Source organism: Nannobrachium achirus (assembly GCF_963921795.1).
Source record: "Nannobrachium achirus genome assembly, chromosome: 24".
NCBI lineage: Eukaryota > Metazoa > Chordata > Actinopteri > Myctophiformes > Myctophidae > Nannobrachium > Nannobrachium achirus.
In genome coordinates, this window is record NC_137831.1 from 33517331 (window position 1) to 33529602 (window position 12272).

At 45.2% G+C, this 12272-nt stretch overlaps 1 protein-coding gene across 1 annotated transcript in view; it reads left to right on the forward strand.

Annotated features, from left to right (window-relative positions):
• The window catches only part of LOC308280236 (myc box-dependent-interacting protein 1-like), a gene marked incomplete at its 5' end in the record, with an annotated part of 48380 nt that overhangs the window by 19982 nt on the left and 16126 nt on the right, over positions 1–12272 (forward strand). Inside the window, 7 exons of the mRNA XM_080720497.1 lie at positions 1252–1332; positions 3452–3506; positions 3778–3872; positions 4793–4828; positions 5120–5215; positions 7569–7676; positions 12089–12181. Of these exons, the coding sequence (XP_080576623.1) occupies positions 1252–1332; positions 3452–3506; positions 3778–3872; positions 4793–4828; positions 5120–5215; positions 7569–7676; positions 12089–12181 (564 nt within the window). The remainder of the gene's footprint in view (positions 1–1251; positions 1333–3451; positions 3507–3777; positions 3873–4792; positions 4829–5119; positions 5216–7568; positions 7677–12088; positions 12182–12272) is intronic.

Sequence of the window (12272 nt, forward strand, 5' to 3'; positions counted from 1 at the left end):
TGAGTACTTTCTACCTTTGGTACTTCAAGTACATTTTGATAGCAATGCTTTTGTACTTTTACTCGAGTGGATTATGAATTCGGGACTTTTACTTGTAACAGAGCATTTCTACATTGCAGTATTGATACTTTTACTTAGCCCATTTAGGCCTGACCTAAGTTTTCTGAAAATCGTCGAATACTATTCCAAAAATTACAGAAACAAATATGTTGCTACGTACTGTGGTGCCGGCCTGAAAATATGAGTACCCTTTCCACCACCGCACATTCAAACTGTTGCTAATGGTGATGCTCCCATGGCTGGAACACTCACAAAGGCCTGCATGTGGGAGACAGGTGAGGAAAGGAGATCCTTGGCTCCATATGGCCTTCTAAAAATACACAGGTCTATTTCCAGATCTATACAGCTTACTGTAACAAAGAGATGGTTGGTCACTATAAGATCTAGTGGGCTTGTAGATCGGCTATTTTTGCCACGTGACACAGTACACGCTATAAAATATCAGAGGACTGGGCTTACGGAAAGTAACCTTATGGATTAAGCGGGTTGATTGATTTATTGATTGACTGAAGAGTTTATTGAAATGTGAATGAAAAAGGATGAAGGCACGAGAAAGCCCGGAGGCTTGTTTCTAGTGTTCGTAACAAAATGCATATTGTTTTTCTTCTTCTAAAAGATCAGTACTTAGTTTAAAATTAAGACATATTATTGGCCAACCATCTCTTTAGTATGACTTTTTCAAAGGAACTGCTCAAACCGCCAAGTATAGGAAAGATGTTTTCCCGTATTGCTGTAAAAAAGAAATATGGTTTAAGAAAGGAAGATAAAAATCAGACCTCGGTTCGAAGTGAAGCGGTGAATTTTTATTCTATGTGTTCTAGAGCTATGAAATCTGTGTTCTAGATCTATACATTCTGTGTTCTAGATCTATACTTTCTATGTGCTTTAGTTCTATATTTTTATGAATTCTGAATGAATGAATGATTTTGTCCGGAGGGCCAAATTGTCATGTGAAGCTTGACCAATCCTCAATTCTGCATGCACGGGACATGTACGGGACAGACATTCTCACTCCTTGAGAATCTATGGGAATCCTAAAAAAAACATGTACGGGACAGACAAAGCCACTCCTTGGAAGCGGCTTTCACCGCTTCAAAAAAAGAAAAAGAAGAAAAAAAACATAATAGAAGTGTGAATGAAATGCCAGTGGTTTTGTGGTGTATTTCAGGAGTGTCATCATGTCTTTCTCAGGTTATGCAGAAGCTGGGCAAAGCGGATGAGACCAGAGACACAGCCTTTGAAGAGCTGGTGGCCAACTTCAACAAACAGATGGTGACTACTTCTTACTCTCACTTTCTATGAACTCAGATAGTCAGGGGTGTCGCACCAAATTCTGGGCCCTGGCTACGAGGATTCACTCACATTTTGTGCTTTAACTATTGAAAAATAGCAGATATACAAGCTCACAGCGTGGCACCGAGTGCTGCGCTGGGAGCTTGTTGATCTGCTATTTTTGAAAAAATTGTGAAAATAGTGTTTGAATATTTCAAATCCTTCTATTAAGGTTTTTTGAAAAAGCTATGTTTCTATGTCAGACTCGGTTGTGCTCAAACCTTTTCATGCAAAGGACCCCCAAAAGGATTTGTATTTGGCCACAGACCCCCCCCATCTCAAAATATTTAGTTCCAGGGACCCCCCAGAAGCCAAATTTGAGTTAGAAATGTTCGCTTAAAAAACACATATATTCAAAGATTTGCACCCATTTTCACGACTTTTCAAAAAATAGCAGATCTACAAGCTCGCAGCGCGGCACTCGGTGTCGCGCTGTGAGCTTGTAGATCTGCTATTTTTCAATAGCTAAAGTATAAAATAATTCCAGGCCCCTCCACCTAGTAACTCAGTCCCATTCCCCCCCCCCCCCCCCCCCCCCTTGTGACACCCCTGCAGACACTACTAGACTTTTTCTTGTTGTTGCCCTTGTTGTTCCCCTTCTTCCTCTTTACGGAAATGTATGCTATTTTTTGATTGTGTGTTATGCATGGCTGCATGCGTTTCCTGTGGAGCACATTGAGTTTACATGTTTGAGAAATATGGGGCAAAGTGGGGTCTGGGACCCCCCAGGCTTCTTTGAGGGGGTTCCAGGGGGTCCCCAGCAAAATCGGTATAACCACTTTAACCCTATTTTATACTTCAACTATCAAAAAGGTTTGTCGGATAGTGGAATCAAAGAAGGGGACCCGGCGCACACTGTAGAACTTGCAAATAAGAAGAAAGGTAGCTTTATTTTGTCACCAAACATTTATAGGCTACACCCACATTATGGTGGAGAGAGGGCGAGATCATTTAGCGACCTACAACCGGGTCGCGACGTGGTCGGTAGTTTTCAGCGACCGGGTCGCAAAATCGAGCGACCGGGTCGCTAAATGGAGCGACCGGGTCGCTAAATCACCGACCGCGGCACTAAAGCGAGCGACCGGGTCGCTAAATGGAGCGACCGGGTCGCTAAATAACCGACCGCGGCACTAAAGCGAGCGACCGGGTCGCTAAATCGACCGACTGGGACGCTAATTCCATCGACCGGGACGCTAATTCCACCGACTGGGACGCTAATCCAGCGACCGGGTAGGTAAATCCACCGACCGGTGGTCGCTTCCACCGACCTACTAACCCTAACCCTAACCCTAACCCTAAACCTAACCTCAGTAACCTTACCTCAGTTAGGCTAACCTGCCACGCAACCTCCCGACCGTTACCTCAGTTAGGCTAACCTGCCACACAACCTCCCGACCGGGTCGCTAAATCACCGACCGCGTCGCTAAATCACAGAAAAAGCGAGCGACCGGGTCGCTAAATCGACCGACTGGGGCGCAAAATCTTCCGACCGGGTCGCTAAATCTACCGACCTAAAACTGCAGGCAGGTCGGTAGATTTAGCGACCGGGTCGGTCGATTTAGCGGCGCGGTCGGTGATTTAGCGACCCGGTCGCTCGATTTAGCGACCCGGTCGCTGAAAACTACCGACCACGTCGCGACCCGGTTGTAGGTCGCTAAATGATCTCGCTCCTACTGGAATGGTGGTCAGTGGAAATTTTGCCTATTGGCTGCACAAGCAATCATACACCGCAAAGACACTCCCATCACTATCATGTTAGACCCACCCCACTTAAAAACAGTGTTTTAGCTTTCTTTTTGTTCTTATTTGCAAGTTCTACAGTGCAGGTCCCCTTCTTTGATTCCGCTATCAGAGAAACCTTTTTGATATATGCATTTTTGTCTTACGCACCTGGTAACCAGCCTTTGAGGTGTGCATCAGCCTTTTCTTATACTTCAACTATTCAAATATACCAGTAAGCAGCGCATGAGCTTGTACTTAATTTGGGGGGTCTTGAAAACGTTTCAGAACCACTGACAGCAATAACTCTTGTTCACACATTTTGTGTTTGCGTTTCCAGCTGGACGGCACTAAATTGCAGAGGGACATGAAGGCTTACCTCGTAGCAGTTAAAAGTAAGAATCTATATTGTCTGTGAGAGTGTAGATATTGCCTGTCAGTCTTATGGGCTTTATTTTAATATGTAATATATTTGTGTGCCACGGAGATTTGTGTCCACAAACTGAAGCAGTAGGTTATTGTATTAAAGTGGATCATTTTTACATCATTGGATGTGACTTTGATAAAATGATAAACGGAATGCTCTCTCTCTCTCTCTCTCTCTCTCTCTCTCTCTCTCTCTCTCTCTCTCTCTCTCTCTCTCTCTCTCTCTCTCTCTTGTTTCAGCAATGCACGAGGCATCGCGAAGACTACAGGATTGTCTGGCAGATATGTATGAACCTGATTGGTTTGGCAAGGAGGAGATGGATTCCATGGCAGAGGTGAGATGAAAGGCAATGTCTCTCTCTCTCTCTCTCTCTCCCTCTCTCTCTCACAACACAAGTGTACAATGATGTATAAATTAAGGCTAGGCAATATATCGAAAATATATCGATATCGAGGTATCAGCATGCAAGGTATACATACAGTATCGACGAAGACGGCTTGACATGAGGTATTGGTCTATGTGTCAAATAAATTAACAGGCACACTATGCATGCACGTAGCACATGCAAAAAAGCAGTCCATCTGTAACCAGGTGAGGTATTTCAATAAAACCATTGTTGGAAAATGGAAATAAGGCATTTCATTTCTTAATTCTATGTGTGCTGTGCAGTGTGCATGCATGGATATGATATTCATTATTTGGGTTAGACAGGCAGTGGACCTAAAGCAGAAAAACATTAAAAACAATATAATACAATTGTTTTTACTAATATCATGAGTAATATCAATATCGAGGTATTCAACAACGTTATCAAATATCAAAGTTTTCCTAATATCGCCCAGCCTTAGTATAAATCATGGGCTTGAGCCATAACGCTTATGAGTGGGTCTTCCTGTTTGAGTGTTTGTGTGAAAGAGAGAGAGAGAGAGAGAGAGAGAGAGAGAGAGAGAGAGAGAGAGAGAGAGAGAGAGAGAGAGAGAGAGAGAAACAGAGATAGAGAGAGGGCTCAAATGAATGTGTAATAATTCATCATGAGAGTATTTTGTGTCAAGTCAACCCGGCCACTTTCTGATCCCTCTTTGAGAATGACAGAAATGTAGGAGATATTCTTCACCTCTCCTCTTCTCCTCTCTCTTACCTCTTTCCAGTTCTTCTAACAGTTACATCTTACTACATCTTCAGTGGCTTATCTTTTTCTTTTTCATCACTGCATGTTTCTCACCTTTATCCCCCCCACCACCCATGCATCTACAGGAGATGATTGAGAAAGAGATGGATTATAACTTGGAGGTAAAAGGCAGCTAGCTGCCCTACCGCTTCTTCTTCGGTGGTTAATTATGAGTTGTAGCTGCCTTACCCTATTCTTCTTCTGGTGGTTAATTAGAATAGGTTTTAGCTGCCCTACACATGTCTTCTTCAGTGGTTCTTTCCCTATGCCTTCTTTGGTGGTTAATTCTAATGAGTAGGTCAACTAGCGACACCAGTAGAATTACCAACCAACCACAGCTCTTTGCTAGTTAGATGTAGGTGTACATGGGGTCATGACTTTTGCGTGTGCGTGCATGTGTGTGTGTCTTGCAGGAGACAGATGTGCTATGGACAGACTATCATGACAAAGTCAACGAAAACCCTGTGATCTCTTTGGACACTTACCTTACCCAGTTCACTGACATTAAGGTATGTATATCTGTGTGTGTGTGTGTGTGTGTGTGTGTGTTGTGTGTGTGTGTGTGTGTGTGTGTGTGTGTGTGTGTGTGTGTGTGTGTGTGTGTGTGTGTGTGCGTGCGTGCGTGCGTGCGTGCGTGCGTGCGTGCGTGCGTGCGTGCGTGCGTGCGTGCGTGCGTGCGTGCGTGCGTGCGTGCGTGCGTGCGTGCGTGCGTGCGTGCGTGCGTGCGTGCGTGCGTGCGTGCGTGCGTGTGCACACACACGTGTCTATCTAGCCCTACCATGCTGTCCATTATAGTTTACATATTCGCTCATACAGTATATTGTAGCACCAGGTGTAAAGTAACTAAGTACATTTACACAAGTACTGTACTTTACTGTACTAAATTTGTGTAAGGCTGTGGTCACGCAATGTACCTATGACAGTGGATTCCCCATTCCGCCAATGTATTTCAATGGTAATGGAGCGCTTTCATGCCAGTAGAGGAATTCTGCGTGCAGGCCTTGCGTTTATGCTGGAGCAGATACATTCACCGGTTTTCCCCCTCTGTCCAATCGGGTGAGTCGAAGGCGGATACGGGGAGGGTCCTGGAAGTGAGTGACAGGTGCGTCACAGGCTATGGGACAGAGTGCGCTCTCTGCGTTTTTAGTCCGCCACGCACAAATAGAGTTTATCAGCTGGCAGCCATACTTTGGCGTATATACTAGATCTAATGATTTTTTTCCCGAAAAGAGATAGAAGCTGCACTCCTGGTTGATTCAACATGTGAAAATTGGAATTAGACGTTTGACTTTGTTTTTGATTGTTATTGAGTACATTATGCAGAATGTTCTCATTATGAGTATTTCTACATTGCAGTATTGCAGGGGTTGACACTAAGGCCTCAGAGGCACTTGCCCGTCGGGCAAGTACAGGTCATGTTCTACTTGCCCAAAGGTCATGCACACTTGCCCGAAAAGTAAATAGCCCATTATAACATGATAGGTAAGATTTTAATTACCGCTCAATTTAACACTTATTTCTTTACTTTCTGGGGCTGTGTGATCATACCTCAATACGTCCAAATCCAAATACCTACCGTATTTTCCGGACTATAAGGCGCACTTAAAAGCCTTTAATTTTCTCAAAAAACTACAGTGCGCCTTATAGTCCAGTGCGCCTTATATATGGATCATTCATTGACATTGACATTCCCTTTAGCACAGCTCCATCTGTTTGATGCATAACGCAACGGTAGCGTCTATTATGTGCGCCTTATAGTCAGGTGCGCCTTATATATGAAAACAGTTTGAAAATAGACCATTCATTGACAGTGCGCCTTATAGTCAGGTGCGCCTTATAGTCCAGAAAATACTGTACATAGCTATGATTGAATATGTATATGGTTTCACACTTATTTTATATTTTTAAGTGTAGCAACAGTAAAAACAGCAGGGTTAGGGTTAGGGTTAGGGTTAGGGTTATAGGTAAACAGTGCTCTTATTTTACATTCCACAGACCAGAAGACAGAGCTCTCTGGCCACATTCAGGTGTTTAGACAGATATCTGGTGTTGTGTTTATAGACGGTTGCCTGTTGTAAAGCAATGTACTGTAATGTCTCACAAATGAATGCACTGTTTTTCAAGTTTCCATGTGTCCTTTGTGGCCTCACGTTATCTCTTTATCAAAATGTCCCATTACAATTCGGCTTTTCCAACGCAATATTGCTCATACCATATTGCTCCTGTTAAAACAATTGGACGGAAACCTCTGGCAGGGACAGAAGTGACTAGAAACATAAGGTGCGTTCGGAAATGCGCACTCAATGCACTGGTGTGCCATGTTGTCGTTTGTTTATTCAGTGCACTTGGTGCGTTGTCGTTCGGAAATCCAGTGCGCGGCGCACCGGTGTTCTGAGTGCACGCACTCTCCAACCCTACTCAGAAGATGGGGTTTGGCAGTGTGGTGCGTCAGTGCGGTGTTCTGATTGGTTGGTTTTCATGGTCATCCATGTCTCGAGCGCTTCTCAGCTGTGAACAATGGAGGAAATGACCGCAAAAATGCAACATTTGCAGCTTAATTGGTTGTTTGGGCTTGATAGTTTCACACGCATCAACGTGTAAACTAACAGCAGGTATGCCAATGTTAGGAATTACATCTCCTTTCAATACTTTAGCAACTGCTGCTTTTCAGAAAGTTTACCTTCAGAGTTCAGAGTGAAAAAGCGCACAGCTGCCTCTAAAACTGGTCGTTCGTAAATAAGCCACACTGAACGCACTCTCCAACGTCACGCCCACTGCACTCACTACACTGAGCACACAACCGGTGCGGGTTTCCGAATGCACCCATAACATCTTTTGAAAATTCTCTCTTATCCCCCGCAGGCCCGCATAGCAAAGCGCGAGAGGAAGATGACAGACTTTGACAGCGCCAGACATCACTTTGCTTCAGTACAGAAAGGGAAGAAGAAGGATGAAGCCAAGATCGCCAAGGTACAGTAACAGTGCGTGGGAATACAGTTGTTTGTGTATTTGCACTATATACCGTATTTTCTTCATGTATGTTTCAGTGTGTGAACAAGAATTTGAGTGACTGTATACAGTGTGTGTGTGTGTGTGTGTGTGTGTGTGTGTGTGTGTGTGTGTGTGTGTGTGTGTGTGTGTGTGTGTGTGTGTGTGTGTGTGTGTGTGTGTGTGTGTGTGTGTGTGTGTGTGCGTGCGTGCGTGCGTGCGTGCGTGCGTGCGTGCGTGCGTGCGTGCGTGCGTGCGTGCGTGCGTGCGTGCGTGCGTGCGTGCGTGCGTGCGTGCGTGCGTGCGTGCGTGCGTGCGTGCGTGCGTGCGTGCGTGCGTGCGTGCGTGCGTGCGTGCGTGCGTGCGTGCGTGCGTGCGTGCGTGCGTGCGCACGCGCGTGTGTGTGTGTGTGGTATATGGACTTGGCGTTCCAAAAAATTGCATAATTTATCTTTATAGTTGAAAGCTGGCTTGTCTGGCGTTCTTCTTAATTACTAATCTAGTAGCCTATTAACATGCCTGTTGGTCTTGCATTGTCGTCTGTCTCTCTGTTCTACTTTTTACCTTTTTTTCTTCGATGTCTACATCTCTCCTATCTCTTCAACTTCAACTTTATTGTCACATCACAGTTTTACAGGTGTAGAAAAGTGGGTGAAATTCTTTTGTCATACGAGTTCCCAATCATTAGCCGTTTTCAGGAAAGGGGAAGAGAATAGAGATGCAAAGAAAGATAAGGAAAATAGATGAGTAGAGTAAATTATATTGTCACTGTCAGGCAGAAACCTCGTATCTCCAAGTTTCAAATTTGCTGTTTTCTTTTGCAAAGTAAAGCCCTGCTTCACCATACAAGGCTGTTGCACAAAAGTAGTGAAAACAGCAGATCTACAAGCACACAAGGCCTCGCGGTGCGAGGCGTTGTGTGCTTATAGATCGTCTGTTTTCACTAGTTTAAATCATTTTTAAAATGATAATGTTTTGGACATACAAGGTTTCCACCCGACAACGTCGATATACATACATAAGGCGCATGGTTACAAGAACATATCGGCAATGGAACACATCCATTCTACGGCGCTTGGTGCTTGTTTGGTCAGGCCTGGAATTGTACCTGGCTCACCAGGCGGGCTCACTAAACCACTCAGCTATGGCAACATAAGTAGCAGTAGCAGCAGAGCGCCTGTGCAGCCGTGCACAGAAAAAGTAATCCTGTGTGTCGAACAGGCATGGCTGGAGTGCTTGTTGACGGCAGTCAGGTAGAAAACGCTCAGAGATCTGGTGGTATGATGTCCTGTTGAGTGGTTCTCAACCTGTGGTTCGGGACCCCCAAGGGGGGTTCCCACGTGATTTTGTTTTTGGGGGGAGGGTCCCCCATATGTCAGTAAAGTGACAATTTAAGGAATTCTTAAGACCTCTTTAATACAGGGGTCTTCAACGTTTTCAGGCCAAGGACCCCTTAGTTGAGAGAGAGATGAAGCAGGGACCCCCACCTTTTCGTGGATTCCATATAGTTTCATCGTTTGACAGCACAGTCATCAGTGTATTTTGGATTCATGTCAATTTGTGTTTTCAGACATTTAACCACTTGAACCGTCAACACTTAATAAACTTTACCTTTCACTCCGTACTTTGTCTGCTCTTTTTCCCCTCTACACCAAAGCTTTGCCGAAAATAGCCAATCTACAAGCTCACAACGCCTCGCAGCGCGAGGCGTTGTGAGCTTGTAGATCGGCTATTTTTGGCAAAAGTTCTCAGAATATTGACGCTAGGGTTCAAGTGGTTAATATAGAAAAAAGTTTATATCACACAAAGATTTGTAGGACCCCCTGTAGTAACTCTGAGGACCCCCTAGGGGTCCCGGACGGACCCCCTGTTGAAGACCCCTGCTTTAATACCTAAACCAGTTACCCGTTCAAATATGATTATGTTTAATCATATTTTATCCTTATTTTGGTTGGTCCTCGGTTCAAACATTATTATTTTGGGTGGGTGGTGGCCTGAAAAGGTTGAGAACCGCCGCTGTAGTCTACGATCATCTAGACGTGGTTTTGTTGACACTGAGAGTGAGATTGTACTCCTGACACCAAAGTGTCAGTGATCATCTGACCTCGTTCGTCCCTGCAGGGCAGTCTCGCCGACGACGGCGACAATACAGCCTATCGCTTGTCGTGTCACGGGCATACTTGATGATGACATTGGAGCTGTGTGTGTGTGTGCAGGGGCGTCACAAGGGGGGGAAGGGGGGGGGGGGGGAGTGGGACTGAGTTACTAGGGCCCCAGGTGGAGGGGCCTTTATAATTTTATACTTTAGCTATTGAAAAATAGCACTCAGATATACAAGCTCAAAGTGTGGCACCGAGTGCCGCTTGCGAGCTTGTAGATCTGCTATTTTTGAAAAGTCGCGAAAATTTGTGCAAATCTTTGAATATATGTATTTTTAAGCAAACTTTTGCTTCTGGGGGGGGGTCCCTGGAACAAAATATTTGGAGTTGGGGGTCCGTGACCAAATACATATCATTTTGGGGGTCCTTCACATGAAAAAGTTTGAGCACCACTGACATAGAAACATAGGTTTTTCAAAAAACCTTAGAAGGATTTGAAATATTCAAAGACTTGCACACATTTTCAAGCATTTTTGAGATTGTATATCTGCTATTTTTCAATAGTTAAAGCACAGCATAATGCATAATAATGCGTTCCCATGTCTAAATGGGTTAAACCTCCTCCCCTTACATGAAGAACATTCATGGGGGGGCCCGCGGTGAATCCTTGCACCCAGGGCCCAGAATTTGGTGTGACACCCCTGTGTGTGTGGCCACACGGTTGTGTGTGTACAGAGACTTGAAGAGAGGAGGCGCCTTGCCGCCCTTAGGGGGCGGGGCTCCTGTGTTGTTGAGGCTCAGGGGCTCTGAAGTGATGTTGCCTATTCTCACCACTAGGTGGCGGTTCGTCAGGTATCCGGTTGCACACGCTGGCCTGCAGGCCTCTGGGTCTCTCTCTTGTGTTAAACTTGGCAGGAGCTATTTTGGTTGAATGCTGAGCAGGGACGTGCAGAGAATGTTAGAGAGGCAGGGGCTGACATTTCTAAAAAGGGCATTTGGTGGAAATATAGAAAATAGCCGACCTCCAAGCTCACAATGCGTTGCAGCATTGTGGGCTTGGAGGTCGGCTATTTCCGGTGCGTTATACCACACTGAACTAAGCATAATCCATTCAATACAAGAGATTTGGTGTATGGATTTCTACACAGAGAGGGCAATTCTTTCAACATAAGATACTGCATTCAAGTTCAGGAGAGTTTGGACAAGTCAATTCACTTGAATGCTGCCTTCGGGTATGGCATGGAAAGAGGGCATTTGCATTTCTTTCACAATAAAACTGCATTCACGGTCTGGAGAGGGCACTTTTTACAGACGGATAAAAGGGCAGGGGCTCAAGCGCCCTTTGATGTCTATGTGTGCACGTGCCTGTTGCTGAGCTGTAGTCCACAAAAAGCATGCGCGTGCACTTTTTGTCCCCCTCCACCCTCTCTCTCATCCTACAGGTGAGAAAGGGCTGTGTGAACAGCCGTGGCAATTGCATTGTCGGTGGATCTGTTTAGACGCGTATGCACATTGCCACGAGTCCGACGAGGCATGGGCGGAGGTAGCATGGGAACAGATGCAATCTCTCGCCAGCCTTTTTTATTTATTTTTTATTTGTTGACAATTTGTGGTGAGCGCGGCAGGTCTCCAGTCATTCAGGCAAGTTACCTTGGTGCGCTCGGAGGACAGGCGCAGGGGTGGCCATTTTGAAGCCTGCGGCTGCGGGGGACCACGGCCTGGGAGAGGTGGTCCGTACATACAGTGCTTTGAGAACCATTTACAATTTAGTCGTTTAGCAGGCACTCTTGATCCAGAGCGAGCGAGAACGCGGCCTGGGATGGTATTTTGGAAATGATTTTGAAAAAATCTTGAGAACTACTGATTCAGAAGGCATTTGTGGAATGGGCCCCAGGTCTTAGTTATAAGGGTTAGTGCACTGGTTCTCAAAGTGGATTCCAGGGACTCTCTAGGTTCCTTTATGGGGGTCTTCATTGACTCTTACAAGTCTGTAACTTTGACAGCATTCAAATGGAACTAAATCCATTTGGTTCCATTTGTACACTGTCAAAGTTCAGGGGAGACCTTCAAATGTCAAAGTTTGAGAACCACTGGGTTAGTGGGCTGGCCTCCTCAGGTGGTGCCGAAGCTGGCTAGTGTTCTCACTTCTCTATCTTTTCTCTATCGTTTCTTTCCCCATGCTTATTTCCCTTGTTCTCTCTCTCTTTCTACTTCTCTCTCTCTCTCTCTCTCTCTCTGTCCTGTTCTCCTCTGCTTTTCTCATTGTCCTTCCTTTGCATGCTGCATGTCGTCTAGCCGACAGCCCTGTTGGAAATGGCCGCTCCGAGCTGGGCCCAGGGTTTAATCTCAGCCCACCAAGTGGCTCAGACTAACTTGTCAAGAAACCAGGTGAAATTAATACTTACTAAAAAAACTACTTAAAGGTGGTGTAAGTCATATCTTTGGGTTAAAACAAAGGGTATTGCAATAGACGTAATGC